General features: G+C 36.6%; 2 protein-coding genes across 2 annotated transcripts in view; both read left to right on the forward strand.

The window, feature by feature from the left end:
- Positions 1-24,784, forward strand: part of LOC117337568 (C-Maf-inducing protein-like) — a 94,482-nt gene that overhangs the window by 56,141 nt on the left and 13,557 nt on the right. Inside the window, exons 6-11 of the mRNA XM_033898606.1 lie at positions 2,731-2,838; positions 3,449-3,529; positions 4,266-4,369; positions 5,908-6,009; positions 6,937-7,023; positions 8,133-8,198. Of these exons, the coding sequence (XP_033754497.1) occupies positions 2,731-2,838; positions 3,449-3,529; positions 4,266-4,369; positions 5,908-6,009; positions 6,937-7,023; positions 8,133-8,198 (548 nt within the window). The remainder of the gene's footprint in view (positions 1-2,730; positions 2,839-3,448; positions 3,530-4,265; positions 4,370-5,907; positions 6,010-6,936; positions 7,024-8,132; positions 8,199-24,784) is intronic.
- Positions 9,242-22,865, forward strand: LOC117337567. Its single transcript, XM_033898605.1, has 9 exons — positions 9,242-9,653; positions 10,983-11,122; positions 14,740-14,803; positions 15,241-18,324; positions 18,882-19,005; positions 19,177-19,303; positions 19,680-19,798; positions 20,203-20,398; positions 20,738-22,865. Exons 2-9 carry the CDS (start codon positions 11,113-11,115, stop codon positions 21,151-21,153), a joined length of 4,140 nt encoding a protein of 1,379 aa, XP_033754496.1. The 5' UTR covers positions 9,242-9,653; positions 10,983-11,112; the 3' UTR covers positions 21,154-22,865.

A 24,784-nucleotide genomic window follows, 5' to 3' on the forward strand; every position in this document is an offset into this window, starting at 1 on the left:
CCTAAATCAGATGTTCAATACACTGCCCTAAGGTCACTTTGACCTTTTACTCAAGGTCAAAGGTCAAAGTGAAATTATTATCTGGGACAGCTTTTGATGAAACCGTTCAATGCATCTTTAATGAATGTTGCTGTATATTTTCTTATCATTACCCAACTGACAAAATCCAGTGCTCTGTCATTAGCTCATTGCAACCTTGACCTCAAGGTAAAAGGTCAATGGAGTGCGAAAAAAAGTTACGGGTAGTCAGGAAGAAGGGAAGACAAGTTTTTGTTCACAAAACCAATCTCATTTTTTCCATCTTTATCTGACAATTTCTCTTTATGAAAGTACAGTCAAACCTGTCCATAAAGACTGCCCAAGGAGAGGCAGAAAAATGGTCACTATAGACAGGTGGTCATTATTGACAGGCAGTCGTTAGAGCAGGTTTAGCTGTATGTTTATTGCGCCTTTAACTCAGAATATGGATTATGTATTCAATGAAAATTGATATTCGTACAAATAAATTGTAAAAAAAAATATTTTGTGAATAATATTTGTATAGAAATGACTGTATTCGATATTTGATGAACATGTTTGGGTTTCATAACACTTTTTAGTGGAGACATTTGATATTTTGTTGGATGCCATTCTCTGGGAGTAAATGTCAGTTTTATGACCAATTGTTTTTATATTCATCTAGGGAATTTTTATTGGTTCCAATCATATGTCAAAAAGAAAAAGAGAGAAGGTTGACTGATAGGAAACCTCAACTGAGTGTATGGGGTGGGTGGGGCTAGGAGTTGGGGGGGGGGGGGGGGGGGGGGGGGGGGAGTAAAACAACACAGTGTGCATACTCAAATTCAAATTCAGTGTTATCCTTATAGAGACTTTATCAACAGAATGTAAAAATCAGAAATATATTTCGGAAATCACTGATCTGATATTAGAATATTTCAAATGTTTTTCAAAGTGTCAAAGGTCAAGGTCTGGTACCAGAGTATGAAAGGTCAAGGACACATTTAATTCTAAATGAAGATGAAAACACTGGCATAAACTTCAGGTCCTTTTGTCTGTTGTATGTCGGTCTGTCCCTAGAAAAATATTGTCCGGACAACTCCTCCTAAACTGGTAATCTGATTCCATTGAATGTAATCAATATTGTAAGTGAACAAAGCATGTCATTTGCCATATTTATTATTTCCAAAACTTTTATCATGGCAACAAAATCCGGGCCTCTGATTGGTCAAAATTTAGATATTGTCTAATTTTGACGAAATATGGTATATAAGAGTATTAGGATATGCTGAACAGCACTATACAAGTTATATGTTACCTTGACAACCATATTTAGGTAAATGGGGGCCTCTGATTGGTCGAAATATGGATATTGTCCAATTTTGACCAAATTTGGTTATTTAGGGATGACGAACATTACTGTATTGGTTTTGTTGCCAGGATGTCCATGAAAAAAAAAGTCTTAACAAGTTGGAATTTTTATATGCATAGCATTGCAAAATTAATTCTAAATTTGTAAAAATTCAAAATACAGTGTCTGTACTATATGAAACTGTATTTTGCATTAACAGGGAGTGAGAGGTTTTTTTTTGTTTTTTTTTTACTCTTTTTGCAAAAGTTAGTGCCCTTTGTTTAGATTTATGAAAAGGGTATGTCAGGTTATATAGGTTTAAAAAAAAAAAAAAAAAAAAAGATTTTCTGAGATTTTCGGGTTGGTGGAGATAAGCCTACCATTCTATGTTGTTGTATTTCAATAAATTTAATTGACTAGGACCCTATGCTATCATATTTCAGTGCCGATATTGTTGATATCTCAATGGACTAGAGATTATACCTACGATATCTATTACAAGATTTTATGATGCTATAATATAGTTCAACGGAATCCTGTGATCTTTTTAATGGGCTGAAACAATTATCTGAAGTCAATTATATGTGGCGTTTTGATGGACATGCGAAACTTCATATAACAGAGAAAGGGGGGATACATTACATGTGAAGATCAATTTCCGAAATGCCAGACAATGGAATCCATCGTACCTCGTTGCGATCATGGCTATTGATTTTTGTCAGAGAGTGTATATATCATGGATAGATTGCTTGCTGTGGCTAGCCTTTCTGTACCCTAAGTGCAACTCCTTCTCAAGACCTGCAAAATCAGTGACAACAACCAAACTCGGAATTGAAGAAGAGATTCACCGACCACCACACGTGGTGTAGGAAACCTGAAGAGAACACCTCTTTATAGCGATGCTGTTTTCATGGAGATTCTGTTGCCTTTCCCAATATTTTGGTTTCTCCTTTGTTTTGTGTAACTTAATGTCAACTGCAAGTCCTCTGGTTTGTGCTGACCTATATAAAATATAATCCACTCCCCCACAGCCCCTTCTTTATTCTATGTTCAGGCTGGAATCCCCAGCCCAGCCCCTATATTCGTACCTTTAAAAATTCAACTCTCGTTGACGAGGCTAAAGGGGATTTCCTGTTAGCCTGAACTAGCAACATGTACATGTATCAATGTTTAGAGAGTATTTCAATAAATCAGTGTTTAGAGAGTATTTCTAAAGAAAATACATTATATGCTGAGTTAATTGTGAATATAAAATAAAACTTGCAATAAAATCTTAGAACATAGTGAAAGCTCTATATCTTGGTCCTGTTTGAAGAAATCCCCTTACCATATGTTCTGATGATGTCATCACATGCCTTCTAAGGGAGATAACTCTATTACAGAATGCAGATTTCATCACCCGGGTAGCACACGAGAACATCATTGTTGCCTTGACGCCGCTTCTGGAAAACAATTACCCAACACAGGAAATTTGTGGTTTCTTCAGCAAGGTGAGTAATGTATCAATACAGTGGACTTTGTGTGGAAAATATCAGTGATTTTATTTTGTCTAGTAAGTTTATTAAATATAAATAATGAATTTTCTGCTTCAAATTTTAAATAATTATTGTTTTTTGTTTCCAAATATTACTAATTTAAAAGATTTTATTGTTTTTCATTTTTTCTACATTGATTCAGGTAAATACAATGTCGTTTTCAATTGTTTGACCGGTTTATTTATTATCCAGTTTACACAGGTATCCGATATACACAGGGTCTTGTTTATATATATATATAGGTGTATATAGTTCCAGTTTATTCATAGTTGATAGAAAAGTTATTTTGCTTTAAATCTTATCATATAGCTACATTTTATGTATCTACATTTTATGTAAATTAGTCAAAAATTTAGTTAGCAAAATTTCAGTTTTTACTTTCAAAAAAGTGAATTTTTGAGGAATGTGAAACCCAGTGCATGTACTGTACTGCACTGTACGTGCATCTAGAGACATAAAATGAGTAAAAAAATTTGAATTTTTCGGGAATGTGAAACCCAGTGCATGTATTGTACACTGTACTTGCATCTAATGACAAACATGTACATCTTTGTTACTTTTACAGCACTGTAAAAACAGTCCACGCTCCAGTATTGTCATAGAACTCTTCACTCCCGTCGTCATGAGGATCATGAAACACAACACAGTGAGTGAATATCTCATTTTGATACTCCACTTAACGTCATTCCTGATTATATCACATTTCTGTTAATGTCAAGTTAAATGTTACTTTTCACTAAATGGCAAGTTTTCTACTGAAAAAATCAGAAGGAATATTATCATGTGTGCTGTAACATTTTAAATAAAATATTTTACCATTGCTTGACATTGTCACTTATATTGCACCAACATCATGTGGCATTCATATCTGCTCTGAATGACATATGACCTTATTCCAGATGTTGTTTCTATCTCAGTTATATCAATGTTAAAATATATCCTATTTCCATATTGATGTATTTAAAAAAAAAATGGTGAATATATTAAATGTTGCACTGATCTTAGCGATAATTTGCAAACTCATCATCATGAAACTGGCATTCTTCATAGATCAGCGAGTTTGTAGTTTTCTTTACAGTTCATAGTTTAAAGAAATTAAAAAAATAGATATCAAATATCAATACCTGTTTGAAGAATTTTTGGTGACACTTATCATGTAACGGTCAAAATCATATATTTGATTTACTACTCTACTTTGATTTTTGAGATATTTCTGAAAATTAAAAAAAAACAAAACAAAAAAAAACAAAAACAAAATTAATGTTCGTAATTGTCTTGTAATCTCTATGAATTCAATTTTAATTTTGAAACAAAAGAATTACTTTATTTAGCCTAAGTGTGACATATCCCCTTGATTTGAAAAGATGCAATTTTGTTTTCAGGACTTTGGAAAGTATCCACGAATGAGAGGATTTGTACAAGAGTACATCCAAGCCTTAAATTGTCAGAACGATGGTTACAATGTTGTACAGAACTTTGTCAGAAGGTCAGTGGCATGATTATAAAGTTAAAATGAATATGTCAAAAATGATAATTAATTATTTGTAATTACATATTTATGATGTACCACAGTATGTTACCTTATAGATTTAAGGGTGTATGCTACCATATTGTAACGTGTAGACTTAAGGGTGTATGCTACCATATTGTAACGTGTAGACTTAAGGATGTATGCTACCATATTGTAACATGTAGAATTAAGGATGTATGCTACTTTACTGTGACATAGAGACTTAAGGGTGTATGCTACCATATTGTAACGTGTAGAATTAAGGATGTATGCTACTTTACTGTGACATAGAGACTTAAGGGTGTATGCTACCATATTGTAACGTGTAGACTTAAGGATGTATGCTACCATATTGTAACATGTAGACTTAAGGATGAATGCTACTTTACTGTGACATAGAAACTTAAGGGTGTATGCTACCATATTGTAACGTGTAGACTTAAGGATGTATGCTACCATATTGTAACGTGTAGACTTAAGGATGTATGCTACCATATTGTAACATGTAGACTTAAGGATGTATGCTACTTTACTGTGACATAGAAACTTAAGGGTGTATGCTACCATATTGTAACGTGTAGACTTAAGGATGTATGCTACCATATTGTAACGTGTAGACTTAAGGATGTATGCTACCATATTGTAACATGTAGACTTAAGGATGTATGCTACTTTACTGTGACATAGAAACTTAAGGGTGTATGCTAACATATTGTAACGTGTAGACTTAAGGATGTATGCTACCATATTGTAACGTGTAGACTTAAGGATGTATGCTACCATATTGTAACGTGTAGACTTAAGGATGTATGCTACTTTACTGTGACATAGAGACTTACGGATGTATGCTACTTTACTGTGACATAGAGACTTAAGGGTGTATGCTACTTTAGCTGTGACATGAAGACTTCAGGTTACTGTGACATAGAGACTTACGGATGTATGCTACTTTATTGTGACATAGAGACTTAAGGGTGTATGCTACATATGCTTTATTTAGCTGTGACATGAAGACTTCAGGATGTATGCTACCTTACTGTGACATGGGGAGTTATGGATGTATGTTTAATTACCTTACTATCGATGTATGCTACCTTATTGTGACATGGAGACTTAAGGATGTATGCTACCTTATTGTGGCATGGAGACTTAAGGATGTATGTTACCTTATTGTGGCATGGAGACTTAAGGATGTATGCTACCTTATTGTGACATGGAGACTTAAGGATGTATGCTACTTTATTGTAGCTGTATGCTACCTTAGTCTGAAAGTAAATGATGTATGCTTCATAATTTTCAGGAAAGTGCTAAAAGCCACAATAACTACCATATCTTCATCCAAGGTCAAAGACACATTGACTTATATTGATAAAATTATCATTGAAAATTTTGGTAGTATGTTGGGAGATTTGAAATTAAATCATTAAACTGCTTTGAAGTATTTTCAAAAGGGAAAAAATGCCTCACAAAACAGTGTGAATTAGAGGATGAACATGATTTATATTTGTTGACAGCATGCATGGTCCGTCAAGTACCTGTCCACACCCTCGAGTCCTGCCCAACATGGTGGCGGTGTGTCTAGCTGCAATCTACACCTGTTATGAGGATAAGAAAAAGTACAGTATTGGTTATCATCGATGAAATCCTACATGAGTGTCAGTGTAACAAGTTCATTGATATACAGGACCATTGAACGAATCTCCGAGTTGGGCTCACAGTTTTTACACACTGATATATAGTTGTTTCATGCCACAGTTCATCAGGATAGTCCCAACATCTTGGGGAAATAGTTTTGACTGTTGACTGATACTAAGGCATGAAACAACTGTTCTGTTACCTAAATAACACAAAACAATCATATATAGGCAATTTAAATAATGAAAAAGAGAAGAACCTCATCTTATATACCATCAAACTGTCCTGAATCAGCCATACTGTTTAGCAGCGATCTTGATCAGAAAGATACTTCATCATAATCATTTAAATGCTTGGGCACATTCAGATGTTCCATCCAGTCAGTAAGTTTTACTGTTGACTGGTTTGTTCAAAATTTCTACAAATTTTCCTGGTAAACAGTTTGAAAATACTTATTTTATATTTACGTAGAGAGTAATGTATCAATTTGATAAGTCCAGCTGTTTAGGTGAGTAGGATATTTGATTATTTATATGATTTTAATATATTTAATCAATATTGACACAAGTGTAAGATTCTATTCATCACATAACTAATATCTATGGGAAATTTAAACTAATTTTGACTTGAACAGTGAGTCTTCCATTACCAGAACAGTCATGATTCTTGTCATTACAACATCACTTGTTTTATTTAATTGTAAAGTTGTGATAAAAAAAGATTGTCAAAAATGAATTTAAAAGATCTCAGTTAGGTTCATATAGACGTAACATGCATACTAAGGTATGCTAAGGTTCCTTTTAGATCTGCTTCTAAATCTAACAAGAGTTTCAGGCATAGAATATTGATTTTATGGTGGAACCTCTAACATTGCCTTAAAGATTTGTTCCTGTTTGTATCTACTTCAGTGCTTTACAAAGCAACACAGATGTCTTCCTGGACAAACAGGAATGGGAGACGAAACTTCTTTGTTATATCGGTATCATGGAAACACTGTAAGTATCGTGTTCTGTCATGTCTGCTGTCTGTCATGGCTGTTGTATGTATGGTCCCTGGTATGTATGGTCCCTCGTATGTATGGTCCCTGGTATGTATGGTCCCTGGTATGTATGGTCCCTCGTATGTGTGGTCCCTGGTATGTATGGTCCCTGGTATGTATGGTCCCTTGTATGTGTGGTCCCTCGTATGTATGGTCCCTCGTATGTATGGTCCCTTGTATGTATGGTCCCTCGTATGTATGGTCCCTTGTATGTGTGGTCCCTCGTATGTATGGTCCTTCATGGTATGTGTGGTCCCTTGTATGTGTGGTCCATTGTATGTATAGTCCATTGTATGTGTGGTCCATTGTATGTATGGTCCCTTGTATGTGTGGTCCATTGTATGTGTGGTCCCTCATATGTATGGTCCCTGGTATGTGTGGCCCCTCGTATGTATGGTCCCTCGTATGTATGGTCCCTCGTATGTATGGTCCCTGGTATGTATGGTCCCTGGTATGTGTGGTCCCTGGTATGTATGGTCCCTGGTATGTATGGTCCCTGGTATGTGTGGTCCCTGGTATGTGTGGTCCCTGGTATGTTTGGTCCCTGGTATGTGTGGTCCCTCGTATGTGTGGTCCCTCGTATGTGTGGTCCCTCGTATGTGTGGTCCCTCGTATGTATGGTCCCTTGTATGTATGGTCCCTTGTATGTGTGGTCCATTGTATGTATGGTCCATTGTATGTATGGTCCCTCGTATGTATGGTCCATTGCATGTGTGGACCCTCAAATGGTCCAACTATGGTATAACAAATGAGTTTTATACCGGTATTTTCTTTCCTGTTAGTCAGCAACTTGGGAGGTGGATTTAAACAAAAGTCACATCAAAATACACGTTTAATGTATATTTTGCTTTGCTGCCATTGTTTTAAATTCAAAATGTCAAATGGAAACCCCAGTGCAGATGGCCTCTTGATTATGGTGATAGATAGCCACAAGACAAGTCTGGTGACCTGTCAGTGTTCTAGATGATTTTAAAATTTAATATTTTTAAAATTCCAAAATATTTGTTAGAAGACATGTTTGATATTTGATATCTGTTTTAGATACTATGTGTTTGATATTTGTAGGTCGTCGTACTCCGACTGGAGATTGGTCCTGGGAAGTCTACTGCAGCCAATTCCATTTCCTAATGAGTAAGTAGTGTTCTGTGAGAACAATTTCTGATTGGCTGTAATTTAAAAAATTGATTACTGTATATATCCTCAAGCTTAGTACAATATTTATCTTCAAAAAAGATCCCTCCCCAATGTAAAAGTTTAGAATCCTGTGTATCCTTATATAGCCCCCTCCCCAAGGGTAAAAGTTTACTACTGTATTTATCCTCAAATAAGCCCCCTCCCCTAGGGTAAAGGTTTAGTACCATATTTATCCTCAAATAAGCCCCCTCCCCTAGTGTAATGGTTTAGCACTGTATCAATCCTCAAATATTAAAGCCCCCTCCCTAAGTGTAAATGTTTAGTACTGTATTTATCCTCAAATAAGCCCCCTCCCCTAGTGTAAATGTTTAGTACCATATCTATCCTCAAATAAGCCCCCTCCCCTAGTGTAAAGGTTAAATACCATATTTATCCCACAATTAGCTCCTTTCCCTAGTGTAAAAGTTGAGTATCATATTTATCATCAAATAAGCTCCTTCCAGTAGTGTAAAAGGTTGGTACCATATTTATCCTAAAGTTTTGATATTTAAGTTTCGGGGGGGCTTCTTTGCAAACCACTATTAGCATACTATTCCAAAATTGATAATTCTGCAAAAATGGAAGATGAGCTCTTATTTGTTGGAATCTTCGACCAACTTATGGATAAGTTATTTAGGCAGTTAATTCAAATCAATAATATCCCTGTAAAGACATGATATCAGAAATGTTATTTTACTCATTAACTTGATAGAGATTGAAATAAATGGACATTGTTGTAAGAATTGGAATTGATGAGGAAAGTCTTTTATTTACATCAACTGATTAATTACATCGTGAGTTATGCCTGTGGTAAAACTGGTCCCTGTTCGTCCCCGAACCGTGGGGACTATAGGTTTCCTCTTCGTCCGTCTTGTATGTATGTACCAATTAAACGCCATCATTTGTCAAGGCTCTAGCGGTTTCATTCCTTGAGGGGGATTTTTATTAGCCCACCATCATCAGATGGTGGGCTATTCAAATCGCCCTGCGTCCGTGGTCCGTCGTCCGTCCGTCCGTCCGTCCGTCCGTCCGTCCGTCCGTCCGCTCTTAGAAGAGGTACCAAGTGGGGCCTTTTTGCTGTACAAATAGACCAAGTGGGGTTGTTTCAGCATATGGGGTCGACCCCACATACAGATGTGTTATATATGTTCTAAATGACATAGTGGGGTTGCTATATTAATAAAAAAAAGCAACCCCACAGGGTTTTATCCGATTAAATCGGACCACGTTGGACATGTCCATTGCAGTTACCAATGGACAACACCGTTGAACGAGCCAAAACTTCCGAGTATTGGTGCTATTAATGCTTTAGAGGAGTTCCGCATATATTGGAGAAGCGTCTAAGTGAGCGAGATGCATAAACAGAAGGTAGCCATGTTGCCGCTTCGATAGCTTAATACGGGCGGGAAGAAGGTAAGTGGTTCTAAATTCACTTCGCGATCGTGACATCTTAATGAAATAATTAAACATATTACTTAGTTACTAACTATATACGTTAAATACGTATTTTGTTATCTTATCGGCAGATGTTTCGTCTCTTGACTGTTAGGATGTTGTTGTGGGGTTGTAAAATCGAACATCATGTTGGTAGACATCCGACATTTATAACTGTAAAAATGAAGCGAGATACGGGATTTTCTACAGACAATATTAAACCATAGTGCAAGAAAACATTAAGGCATTTGAGAGATTTTCATATTTTTATTTTTTTATGAATGGCGTTAGGGGCAAAGCGATGTCATGGCGGTTACTGTCATGGCTGACAAGATCGGAATTATCGAATAGTAACAGCCATCAAATATGTGACAAATAAACACTACCAATTAAATTTTATGTAAGAATGCATATGTCAATGATTTTTTGCTCACATGCATTTACCTAATATCTTAAAGTTTTTAATAGTTCGATAAAATGAGCTGGTCAAACACGATGTAACAGTCTCGCACTGATGATGTAATGACTCGGGTTAGGATTCACCTGTTCACCGGACGATCAAATTACTGAAATTAGTGAATGATTTACACATGGAATCATGAAAGATGACAACGAAACAGTTATTCTCCTTTTGAGCATAGTTATTGTCATTTCTTTTGGAATTCTATTGATATTGATAGCGTGTTTTATTGTGGTGTATTCGATGAAAACAAATTGGTCAAGACTGTTCCATTCATGGTCTGCAGATTTGCAATAGACGAAAAATGTTTGAAATCGCATTTACAGAAATTTATTTTACATCAAGTAATGCAAAGCACGATTTGAAATGTATTATGTCCTATGTCTTGCTCAGGAATTTGTCATGCATATTTTGTTCTGCAATAAGAGACTTCAAAGAAATTTATGGCTTTAGGATTTTTGAGACTAGTGTGAATGAAGAGATTATTTTGTATTGTAACCGGCTTGGCATCCAGTTAGAATACCGTACAGGACATATATTGTTCCCTAATGGCATGTAGTATGTGCCAAGTTTTCTTTGATTGCATGGTAAGTGAAAGGAGACAACAGTGTACAAAAAATGAAATTATAATTCAAAATAAGCATTTAAAGCATGATCAAGATATAAAAATTATATGAACAAAATAATTGGTTGATGTTGTGTTAATTATTGGAAACTATCTTTTGATGAAACTTTCTTTATACAAGTCCTGGCATATGTATTGGCCGCATTAACATTTATACTTGTATCGCATCAGGTATGACGATAATTGAGTGAGCTCATTTAATCCGAATTTTTTTTTCTCATAGGAACAGACAAACCTCTGCGGCATGTCGAAATTTGTATGGGCAAAACTGCCCCAACTACCTTCCAAGGTGTTATGGCCTGTGAAGGTTGTAGAGGTGGCAGCATCATCAGTATTGGTGTACTGCCACAGTGATGATGCATGGTAAGTATTTTAAAAGACCTCTCAAAAATATTTAACAAGAGACTTTTTACTTAGTATTCAATTTTTGAACTGTCTGATATTCATATATATGTAGCATGCCATATTGAAAAGTGGTATTAGCACCTATTTTGCATGTTTGTTTGCTTTCAGTAATAGCTGTTTTGTACAAAAACAAATTTCAGATATTTTTCTGTCAAATTATTATAAACAAGTTGTACCACATGCATCTTTTAGATGCACAAAAATTGTGTTTATGCATATTAAATATTTGTACCTAGGTTTACACTTCGTGATGCTGAAAGGGAGCTTGAGGAAGTTATTAAGGAAAACGTTGAAAAACGGAAAGCACCAGCAATGAGTAATAATAACATTCTGATCAAGTTCAGGGTTACAATGTTTTGTTGCATTTGTGTTTGTTAAGCGTGGAATCTAAACATAAAAAAGTTCATGCTTGATTTCCCGAATTCCATTAAATTAGGACTTTACCATAATGCATAATGACTGTAAGGTAGAAATATGTTCTAAAAAATATATTAAAATCAACTTGCTAGTTTAAATCTATTTTTTCCATGTTGTAAATAAGGGGGGAGGGTGTTGTGTTCCTTTGAGATCTTTTTAGACCTTTAAATTGATGAAAATAGTAACTGTAGCTGAAGTATGAAATAGTGATAGAAAGAGTTTACTTGCTGGTACTGTATATCAAAGGCCAAAGAAGTGCATTTGTTATCTGTAAATATTTACAGTCTACACTGACATTCACTCGATAACCATTACTCAACAGACTATCATTATCACTGCATAACTGTAGTCAAACACGTGACAAATTTCTATGACGACGACAACAATTCATGTGGGTGGAGCTATGCAAATCCTACAGTTTGAAACACAGTTGTGTGATGTCACCAACAATTAACGTAGGCGGAGCTTGCAAATTTCATGCTGTTACATTTATTGAAACATTCCCACGTTTATTAGTTTTGAAATGAAATCTGTGTCTGAAGATTTGACTATAATGAACACAATAGTTATGAACATTTCACAGAAAGACACTGTAAGTATAAGGATTAACTTTCTATTTTGTTTAGGTTATCGGGGGATAACTACAATGGAAAACGGGTAAATTCAATAACCGGCGGAATTATAATTTCATTTCCGAAGATACGTATATAAGACATAAGTCTTATACAATTATTTCGTATTAATTATAACAAAAATCGAATGGTTTTGCAAAATACACAACCGTGTGCATAAATTTCACAGCAAACAAATTTCAACCAATCAGAAGTTTGATTACAAAATACCGCGCCAAACATGGCGGTATATGACGTCATCACTTTTTGCGTTGTCTGATTTTTGAGGTTATGCAATATAACCTGAAAAAGTTTAACATTGCGGGAATAGGCAAAATTAAATTATGTATAATTTACCCGTTTTCCATTGTAGTTATCCCCCAATAACCTAAACAAAATAGAAAGTTAATCCTTAAAAACAACCATTGTTTGATTCATCAAGGTAGGTGTCGACAGTAGGAAGTACAATTAGTGTGATTAATAATCTGAGAGGAGTCCAGACCCTGATTTCAGGAATTAACAAAAAGAAAGAAAATATTGCAAAACATCACTACAATTAAATATATGTACATTTTCTTTTTATTATGGATTGTAAATAATATATTTAATGAGAAGTATGAAATATTTAATAGTTTCATATGAAGTGTATCATTATATATTTTCTTGTGCATATTTTATGGTGCAAGTAGAATTTGGAATTTGGATTTTCCCACTCTACTTAGTTATGTTCAATTATAAGCACAAAATCGAGTCATTATTAATTACTCATATGTTGATTTTATTTCTTCACAAATACTTGTAAGAGTAGGGTTCAGCACAAAGTTTTGGAAATATTCTTAATTATATGTGTACTTTATATATATCACCCTTGCACCACAAACTAAGCCTGTGGTGAGCAGCGTTAATGTCTCACTGAGTGACATAATTCATGTTGTTGCTTTGCTTGTTGTTGTTGTTGCATAGTTTATAGGACTGGGACGATACACCAATGCATCGGTGAATCGCGGTACACTTCAACATGATACAAGTATCGATCCAAAGAAGCAAATTACGATACAGTATCGATCCACTATATTTTTGTGAAAAAACAAAAAGCATTGCTTCATATTATCATTTGAAATCCATTAAACAAAGCTTTTAAATTAAAATAATTGTAAACAAACATCGAAAGATTGAAAATTCTGAAAGTGAAAGTACTTGCGAGTCTCGTTTCCGGGAATGGGGCACTATGTTAGGAAGCGTTTGATTGTTCGTTTCATGATGTTCGTTTCATGATGACTTTCATGGTTAGCCAATCAAATAGTAGATTACAAAACCATTGCTAGACTAAATGTGTTTATAAATGGACGACTGGGATGAGCTAGTTACGCCGCAAGGCACAAAATCGTCCGTGTGGAAAACGTTCGGTCATCCTGTTTACAAAGACAAAGATGGCAGTGGCATCAGGAAGACTGACAAAACAAAAACGATATGCAACTCCTGACACTGTGGACAGGCTTATTTTCCTAAAAAAAGAATCTCTAAATAAAGAAACTGGAAGTGTTTAATTTGAATCTGTGACAATATAAATCTCCATGTATTACATCATGTATTACATATTAGTTAATGTTTTATTCTTCAAGTCCAGATATGTTGAAATTTTGTTTTATTCTGCTAGTCAAGATGCAATGCATTTTTATGTTTCCTCAGTTCGCTAGTCAGTTCATACAATACTCAAATGATTGAGCCTATGGCAAGAGGTTGAAAGTACTGTTTAGAATGGTTTTGTTACTTGTCGAACTTTCTGTTTAACAAATAAATAGAATTTGAAAAAAAAATTCACACATTGAAGTTGTTCATTCCGTTGACAATACCCTAAATAAAGTATCGTGATACGTATCGGATCGTGCAATCACTGTATCGTCCCAGCCCTAATAGTTTGCTCCATTGTTAAGCTTTTGCTTTTGGTTTCTTTAAAAGGTGAATTATATGTTATACTATATATATTATATACTTTGTTTTCCAATTTGAATCTCTTGAAAATGTATTATTGTATACACTGTTGAAATATTATTTAATTTCTCAAATCATCTCCATAACACACCTGTTGTGACAAAAAAATTGTCCTTATAAGTATTGCATTTGGAATGAGGTTATTTTCCAATCACAGGACTTTTGGTAGAAAGATATATTTAATGTTTCTGTTAACTGACCTGGATTATAAAGCAGTTCATTCACTGCTCTATCAGTTATTATTATATTTGTATATTTCTTTCTGTCTTGAAAAGACATCTTGTATGTGGGACAATATTATGTACAGTAAAACTCCCACTTATTGAACTTGTGGGTATCTGACCAATAGTATGAGGAATACATAGTGTATGTACGAACTTGGTCTGGACCAAACAAACTTGACAAAGGAGGGTATTCGAGTAAACCAGGTTCAAGCATGTGGGGGTTTTACTGTAATGTAGGTCTATCCAGTTTAGACTCTAGTGCAGTATTTTAATACTTATTCAAAAAGTAAGCTTATAATACACTCTACTAAATCCTGTTTTTGACACACAGGATATATGAAGAAGCGACCAGAGACGCTAAAATTGTTTTTGGAAGACATCCAGTGGGCATTGAGGTAAGGAATTTTATGTGATAACTATTAAGTTTTCTACCCAGTCAGGGGATTTCATCAAATCATCTTCTGTATGAAAACAAATCATCCTTTGTATTTAGTGTAGGAGAGATACAGATTGAAGTATTTTAACAATGTATATTTAGTAAATATATCTAGACCATTGTTGATGTAAAGTTTTCTCTTACAAACCATATGGCCTATGACAAATATGTTTCAGTAATTGGACAGAAAAATGTGTTTTGTTCTAGATGTGAAAATGCCTTTTTTTGTATGGCATTATCAATTTATTTAATTAAGAATCTTCAAAGGTGATCTATTTAAAAAAGCAATGATCACACACATACTTGTTGAAAATACATGAAAGAAAGGAAATGCTGTCTGCAAAGTATATATCTATATGAATTGTAAAAGTTTAGTTTAATCTCTGTGTTCTTCAGGCAAGGTGATGAAGGTTGCCAGAAGAGTGACAAAGATTTGGGAGACAATGAGGAAAAAGGCAGAGAGAGCCACCAAGATTTGGGAGACGGTGAGGCAGAAGGCAGAGAGCGCGACCAGGATTTGGAAGACAGTGAGGAAGGAGGCAGAGAGAGCGACCAAGATTTGGGAGACGGTGAGGCAGGAGGCAGAGAAAGGGACACAGATTTGGGAGACGTTGAAGAAGGAGGCAGAGAGAGCCACCAAGATTTGGGAGACGGTGAGGCAGGAGGCAGAGAGAGGGACACAGATTTGGGAGACGGTGAGGCAGGAGGCAGAGAGAGGGACCAAGATTTGGGAGATGGTGAGGCAGGAGGCAGAGAAAGGGACACAGATTTGGGAGACGTTGAAGAAGGAGGCAGAGAGAGCCACCAAGATTTGGGAGATGATGAGGCAGGAGGCAGAGAGAGCGACCAGGATTTGGAAGACGGTGAGGCAGGAGGCAGAGAGAGCGACCAGGATTTGGAAGACGGTGAGGAAGGAGGCAGAGAGCGCCACCAAGATTTGAGAGATGGTGAAGTAGGAGGCAGAGAGAGCCACCAAGATTTGGGAGACGATGAGGCAGGAGGCAGAGAGAGCGACCAGGATTTGGAAGACGGTGAGGAAGGAGGCAGAGAGAGCCACCAAGATTTGGAAGACGGTGAGGAAGGAGGCAGAGAGAGGGACACAGATTTGGAAGACGTTGAAGAAGGAGGCAGAGAGAGCGACCAGGATTTGGAAGACGGTGAGGAAGGAGGCAGAGAGAGCCACCAAGATTTGGAAGACGGTGAGGAAGGAGGCAGAGAGAGGGACACAGATTTGGAAGACGTTGAAGAAGGAGGCAGAGAGAGCGACCAGGATTTGGAAGACAGTGAGGAAGGAGGCAGAGAGAGCCACCAAGATTTGGAAGACGGTGAGGAAGGAGGCAGAGAGAGGGACACAGATTTGGAAGACGTTGAAGAAGGAGGCAGAGAGAGCGACCAGGATTTGGAAGACAGTGAGGAAGGAGGCAGAGAGAGCCACCAAGATTTGGAAGACGGTGAGGAAGGAGGCAGAGAGAGGGACACAGATTTGGAAGACGTTGAAGAAGGAGGCAGAGAGAGCGACCAGGATTTGGAAGACGGTGAGGTAAGAGGCAGAGAGAGCCACCAAGATTTGGAAGACGGTGAGGAAGGAGGCAGAGAGAGGGACACAGATTTGGAAGACGTTGAAGAAGGAGGCAGAGAGAGCGACCAGGATTTGGAAGACAGTGAGGAAGGAGGCAGAGAGAGCCACCAAGATTTGGAAGACGGTGAGGAAGGAGGCAGAGAGAGGGACACAGATTTGGAAGACGTTGAAGAAGGAGGCAGAGAGAGCGACCAGGATTTGGAAGACGGTGAGGAAGGAGGCAGAGAGAGCCACCAAGATTTGGAAGACGGTGAGGAAGGAGGCAGAGAGAGGGACACAGATTTGGGAGACTTTGAAGAAGGAGGCAGAGAGAGCGACCAGGATTTGGAAGACGGTGAGGTAAGAGGCAGAGAGAGCCACCAAGATTTGGAAGACAGTGAGGAAGGTCCAAACAGGAAAAAAGCAAAAATTGTCATCGTCAGTACAGATGAAGAAAACATTGGTCCAAAACGAAAGAAAGCGAAAATGATCTCTATATCGGATGAAGATGTTGTGGTTGGAAGTGTTGATTCAGATGACTCGCAAGTATCAGAAATCTTCCCTCAGCTAAATATTAATCTTCCAGATAAAATTATGTCAGCTGTGGTGTATGACTCTGAATCTGAGGAAGGAGGGAAGATGTCATCTGTGGAATATGATGCTGAACCTGAGGATTGTGCTATTGCAAGGGATGTGAAAAACCAAGATATTTATGTTAGTCTTGTGCAGAAAAGTCAGACGACCCGAAAAGGCAAGAGGAAAAAGAATAGAAGAGTGTACAATGCAAAACACCCCTGCCCGTTTTGTCCAAAAATAGTTGCCAACTTTTCGCACCATATCACAACAGTGCAGCATAAACAGGAACATTCAGTAAAAGAAATATTGGAAACTTCTGATGCCAAGACCAAACAAATAAAAATTGCATTGCTTCGATTGAAAGGTGCACATGAACATAACATGCGTTCTTTGAAGGAAAAGAAAGGAGAGATATTTCTTCGTAGGAGATCAAACGTTGATGATTCAGATTCAGAAGGCTCTGAAGACGAAGGGAAAAATAGCATAGATATTGAGAAATATGGACCCTGTCCAAAATGTTTTGGTTGGATTACACTTCACTCCATCAAGCGACACATGAAGATGTGCATCTTGTCAGACGATTCATTTCTATCGACAGCATCAAAAGGAACCTTGACAGTTCAGTCTCGATTGCTGTCTGGAAGACTTCCTGAAGAAGCTTCCCAAGCTCTTATCAAAGAAGTGTTCCCAATAATGCTTGAAGACAATGTATGCAAGGTTTCAAAGGAGGACAGTTTGATTGTGTCATTAGGGAATCAGTGGATGCTGAGAAACAAGGGGAATGCTATAATGAGGAAATATTATACAAGTTCCGTGATGAGACTGGCTGCAAAATTGAAACTAGCTCTGCAACATTTGGACAACAGCACGAAGGATTTGGATGAATACTTCCAACCAAGTAACTTTGATGTTGTGGTAAAAGGGGCACTGAGATGTTGCTTTCCAGCAGATGCTGATGAAGAAGAGTTAAAATCGCCAAGCAATGCTATCAAGCTAGGTCACGATATCAAGCGATTGGTATCGGCCAAATTGGCCAAGGCATTGATGGCTGGCAATGCTTGCAAAAAGAAGGAGGCAGAAGAATTTCTTAAATTGATGGAAATTGAATGGGGACTACGTGTAACTAAACTTGCCAGGATCATCTTGAACGAACGGGCCTTCAACCGAGACAGGAATCTACCCATTCCAGATGATGTCAGGAAACTTGCAGAATATATGCAACATGAAATCCTCAATCTGGACCTGAAAACCTGTTCCTTGTCCAACTACAGGAAAGTGGCAGTAGCAACATTGGCAAGAGTGACCCTCTTCAACAGAAGGCGTTGCCATGAGGTTCAAGCAATGAAGTAAGTTTCACGAATTTTCCTATTAATTTGTCTTTCAAGCTAGTTAAATCATGTGTAAATCTTTGATGGATATGTATGAATGATTTTGTATTCCTTATAAGTGAAATAATTTTTCAACAAGAATTTAAAATGGAATGTTAGTTATATTCTTGTTAAAAATTATTAGAAGCAAATTCTATTTACTGGTATTGTTGGTAAGCAACATCAATCATAGGGTGGTCAGGTAGTGCAGTGGATAGCGCACTTGCCTTTCATCAAGGCGGCCGGGGTTCGATTCCCCGACTGGACATGAAAAGGTATTGGGGTCATCTTCCCGACCGGGTTTTCTCCAGTTACTCCGGTTTCCTGCCCTTGCACACTAATATACGGGCCAGCAAGAGTAATTAATATAAGTTGGATAACTTGTTTCATAATTGTTGTAAAATAAATATAGTTTATATTTTAACATCAATCATATTCAAATCTCACATGATATACGCATTTCCCTAAAAACACAAGTTCTCCATCAAAGTTGTAAAGTTTTCATTTTAAAAATATTTTCTGCTTTTGAATTGTAGAATTTCTTCTTATGAAAAAAGGAAAACTGGGGAAAATGAATTGTCACAAGAACTGCGAGGAGATCTCACAGCATTTGAGAAGAACCTTTTAAACCGACAAGATATGGTCACTATTCGTGGAAAGGTACATATTACATTTTCATGCCATGAAATAAATAATCAGTGATTTTTTTTTTTCACAGGACAAAGAGATATGTTCATGTTTGAGAGAAAAAAAAGAACAAATTGGTTTGATTTTGATTTTTACTTTTATCTTGACATTTCATGCTTATTTATGTAATTCATTTTACTTCAGACAGGAAAGGGTGTTCCAGTTATTCTACCACAAGACACAAAGAAGGCATTACAGTTCTTAACAGATCCAGAGAATCGTACGAAAGTTGGTGTGCCATCAGGCAATCCTTATGTGTTTGGAAGTAATGGTGAGTACTTCTCCATCTTGGTATTTGTGACATTTATAGAAATAGATGCTTCCAAGTTCCTGCCAAATGTTCTGATGAAAAACCAATTAGAAAAACTAACTTTACCATGACACAAGGCATACATCAATGTTGTTCCAATGTGGTTGGTCCTGAATGAAAATTAGTAATTTATTAAAAAAAAATCACTTGACCTGCAGGGAAACTACTAGCAGACAAATGAAATTCTACATCCCTGCAAGTGTAACTCAGCTTCCAACAGACTTGTGATTTCTTTAACAATTGTTAGAAATGGTGACAATGAAGTTTATTATCAGAATAAACATCGTACATGATGGCTGCTGCATATTTTATCATGTGACTCACATCTATATTCTAGGAGCGGGTGTTTACAGAGCTTACGATGCAATACGAACAATTGCATCAGGTGCAGACCTTCAATACCCAAATCTCATACGTACATCAAACATGAGGAAGTACATGGCAACTATGTTACAGGTAGGTTTTGATGTAAATTGTAATTTTTATTAGCTCATATGTGCAAAGCTGACAAGAGCTTGTGTCTTGCTTCATTGTTCATCTCTAAGCTCTAAAGATGTTCTGTTACATAAATTACCTATTACATGAATTAGAATAGTATACTTTTTACCTCATCTGGAAAAGTTCAATGAGTCTTGTGTTACCGATACAAAATAATAAAAGAAGAGAAAAATGAAAGATCAAAATATTACCTGGGTATTATATTTTTTTGGAGATGGAGAAGTACTCCCCATTGCTTCCAAACACATTGGGATTGCCTGATGGCACACCAACTTTTGTACGTTTTCTGGATTTGTTAAATATGACATATTTTGGTTAACTTTTTACAATTTGTATCAGAAGGAAAATCTTGTATCTTTCAGGCCTTAAACACAAGTGAAGCAGAAAGGCAATGGGTTCTTGATCACCTTGGTCATACTATGGATGTTCATAAAATCCATTATCGTATGACGTCTGATGTGTTGGAACGTGTTGATGTTGCGAAGATTCTATTGATTCAGGATATGGGATTAGTTGGACAATACAGAGGGAAAAAGCTGGATGATATACAGTTAGATGGTAAGTAGAAAATGTTTCTAAACATTTATCATTTTACTGATTTGCTTATTGAAGGCTGATGTATGCAGCCTTCATGGACTTCACAGCATGGCAGATGCTTTCTCATTTAGACATGTTTTCATTCAAATTGTAAAACTTCATGTACCACATTATTTAATAAACTTTTTTGTGCATTGATCTTTTGGATTGGTATAACAAATAGTAATAAGCTAAAAAACGTTTTCCACAATGTAAATAAACCAAGGTCACAGAGTTTGATACATTAGCTGGTTTTCTATTTTTAAAACAGATCATCTGGTGCAATGCATTGTTTTCATGATATTGTTTGTCTATTCTCAGATCTGATCTCTCTGGATGAGGCTCCCTCCCCAGATGTTGAAGAAGCAGGCCCGAGAAATACAGAAATCTCTAATATTCTGGCAAAGACTACAGATAGCGATGAGTATGTGCCAGAAATATTCCAATCTGATGAGGAGGACGATGATGATGATTGTGGTGCGGAGTTTTCGGAAAGAAAACGGAAAACTAGGAAGCCTTCTGTCCTGCGTCAAAAATGGTCACCAGGAGAAGAAAAGGAGTTGGAAACACTTTTCAAAACAGACTTTGAAAGAGACAAATGTCCATCTCAAAAACGTGTTGAAACTGTGATTAAGATAAGCAAATCAAGCAATGGAGTAATCTACAAAAGAAACCGTGACACGATAAAAAAGAAAGTTAGTAACATGATGGTCAAAAAGCGAAGAAGTAACCCCTAGCATGAAAGACCTGATAGGTCCGATCTGATGAAAGACAATATATTGGTATTCTGGTAGTTATTAAGTCTTCTGACCCAAAGGGTTTTGCCATCGTGCTTCGTCTGTAAATATTTCCTTTGATAATGTTCTTCTCAATAACCAAAAGGCCCAGGATGCTGAGATTTGGCCAGTAGGTACCAGGACCTTGACCTACTTGCAAGGTCACACGGTTCAAATATGTTAAAATCTTTAAGAAACTTTTTCTCAATAATGGAAAGGTCCAGGGTATTGATATTTGGCCTGTAGCATGTTTGTTCAAATGAATGACCTTGACCTACTTTCAAGGCAGCAGGAGTCAAATATGTTAGTATCATAACCAACTAAAATTATATAGTAGTATATACATTGCATAGTCAAATGGCTTTTAAGGCCAGTTAAGCCTCTTGTTTGAGATCCAGTCAGATCAAGATGAATTTTACATAGAATTCCAATTGTAAACTTTTTTTGTTGAAAGGTTTTGAATGTAGTGTTCTGATTTAAGAAGCGTTCTGATTTTGATATGTGCAAATTACTTGCATTTTCTGTTAAACTTGTGATGAATATCGGTAAATTGTTTTAAGAGATCCAGTCAGATCAGATGAATAATGCACAGAATTGCCAATGTAAACTTTTTTGTAAGAATTGAAAGTAGTATTCTGATTTATAAATCTTGCTCTGTTAAACAGTAGTTCTAGGTTGAGCGTGAGTGTACGCCCGAGTATAGCCTGTGTACCTGCAGTAAATCCATAAAAATCAATGAAAAGGAGAATGTCGATTTATTCCATGAGCAGATAAACGATAATCAGCATACATGTATATATAGTATATATATGAAAGGTATTAAACAAATGTACATATACACATGAAACAGTATGAAGTTTGAATAAAATACAGTACATAACGTCTGATATCAACATGCATATTAGACATCATACATATATATAGTAATTAATCTGACATAATATTTACAAAAAATATTTGGCCTTGGAAATATCTTCTCAGCTGTAATAGTTTTAGTCTTGTCACGATAAATTGGGAAGTTTTAAAACTTGATTGATCATAAACAAGACATTTCCATGATCAAACAATTAGAACAGGGATGTTCTACGAGTAAGTGGATGGTACCACTCGCTTGGAACAGAAATGTTCTACAGGTAGATCGCCTAGAACAGGGATGTTCTAAAGGTTAAGATCTAGAGTACAAAGTAGTGGAGTGGTACCATCTGTAACCCTGGGGTTACATGAAGAGGTCGTTTGACACAGAAAAAAGTTGAATGGAATATTATAGAATTTTGCATATAACCAAAGTGAAATTGGGTAATTATGTAGATATTTTATAATATCTTGGCAAAACCAAGGATTTTTGATTTATAGAAAAAGTTAAAAAATTGTTAAGTGCGAGTGCCAAAAAGATTCAGATGGGAGAGCAGCTGGATAGATCCCCAAGTTCATGATATATGTCTAGATACACAATTATATTGAAATGTTTTCAATTAATACAAACCAAACATTGATGCAAATGAAAACAATTTGTTGCATGTTTCAGGTTGAGATAAATATTAAATGTATGTGCAGACCTTAAAGTTGCACGCAATCATACATTACTGATGTCTGATGATGACTGTAAAGGCCCTTTGGCCTCATGTTCAGTGTTTTGATATTTTTTCAATAATAAAATGTTTTTGATTGTTCAATATGTATTAATTTTGTTTTCTCAGTGATATTTCTTAGGGTGCCAACCATCTCTCAATGTTTCCATGGTCATTTTGGCTCTTGTGTTAATGAACTAAACAATGTTTATTCTTTAAACTTTATGTGATGACAAAGATTGATAATGTAAATATCTAGCCATCTCTCTTGTAAATTTCTTGCATGGTATTATGATCATAAGTAGATTGAAATATGGTGAACACTCAAATTCTACATGACTGGTTGTTGCAATGATGAAGAAAAGAAAATGACATGACACAATGTGAGTTTGTTTGTCATAGAAAATTTAGCTTTGATGGACACATTGAGGGGTGTTTCGTCCCTGACCTTGTGGGGAAATCTATATTGTATGCATTTACAAATTGATGGACACATTGTGGGGTGTTTTGTCCTAGACCTTGTGAGGAACTCCCTTATATATAAATATTGCAACTTGATGGACACATTGTGGGGTGTTTTGTCCTAGACCTTGTGGGGAACTCCTTTATATATAATATTGCAACTTGATGGACACATTGTGGGGTGTTTTGTCTCGGACCTTATGGGGAACTCCCTGATATATAATTTTGCAACTTGGACACATTGTGGGGTGTTTTGTCCTTGACTTTGTGGGGAACTTTTTATTGTATGCATTCGCAACTTGATGGACACATTGTGGGGTGTTTTGTCCTTGACTTTGTGGGGAACCTTTATATTGTATGTATTCACAACTTGATGGACACATTGTGGGGTGTTTTGTCCTAGACCTTGTGGGGAACTCCCTTATATATAATATTGCTACTTGATGGACACATTGTGGGGTGTTTTGTCTCAGACCTTGTGGGGAACTCCCTTATATATAATATTGCTACTTGATGGACACATTGTGGGGTGTTTTGTCTAAGACCTTGTGGGGAACTTCTATTGTGGGATGGACATATCGTGGGGTTGTTAATTTTTGATATTTGTGGGGAGTTTCATTACAACCCCACAATGTAATGCTTATCCATCATAACATTACGGGGTTGAAGCTACCCCACATTGTACCTCTCGTCTGAATTCTCAATGTGATCCCCACAAGTAGCATCGGTACAAATGAGCATCCTCGCAATGTTTTTGGACAAAAAATTTGCACAAGGTAGCTCTCGTATGTACGTCCGTCCGTCCGTCCCTCCGTCCGTCCGTCCGTAAACAATTCTTGTTATCGCTAATCTTCAGAAAGTACTGAAGGGATCTTTCTCAAATTTCATATGTAGGTTCCCCTTGGTGCCTAGTTATGCATATTGCATTTTGAGACCAATCGGAAAACAACATGGCCGACAGGCAGCCATCTTGGATTTTGGCAATTGAAGTTTGTTATCGCTATTTCTCAAAAAGTACTGAAGGGATCTTTCTCAAATTTCATATGTAGGTTTCCCTTGGTGCCGTAGTTATGCATATTGCATTTTGAGACCAATCTGAAAACAACTATGGCCGACAGGCAGCCATCTTGGATTTTGACAATTGAAGATTGTTATCGCTATTTCTCAGAAAGTACATGAAGGGATCTTTCTCAAATTTCATATGTAGGTTCCCCTTGGTGCCTCCTTATGCATATTGCATTTTGAGACCAATCGGAAAACAACATGGCCGACAGGCAGCCATCTTGGATTTTGACAATTGAAGTTTGTTATCGCTATTTCTGAGAATGTACTGAATGGATCTTTCTGAAATTTCATATGTAGGTTCCCCTTGGTGCCTAGTTATGCGTATTGCATTTTGAGACCAATCAGATAACAACATGGCCGACAGGCAGCCATCTTGGATATTGACAATTGAAGTTTGTTATCACTATTTCTGAGAAAGTACTGAATGGATCTTTCTGCAAATTTCATATGTAAGTTTCCCCTTGGTGCCTAGTTATGCATATTGCATTTTGGGACCA

Source organism: Pecten maximus, chromosome 11 (assembly GCF_902652985.1).
Source record: "Pecten maximus chromosome 11, xPecMax1.1, whole genome shotgun sequence".
NCBI lineage: Eukaryota > Metazoa > Mollusca > Bivalvia > Pectinida > Pectinidae > Pecten > Pecten maximus.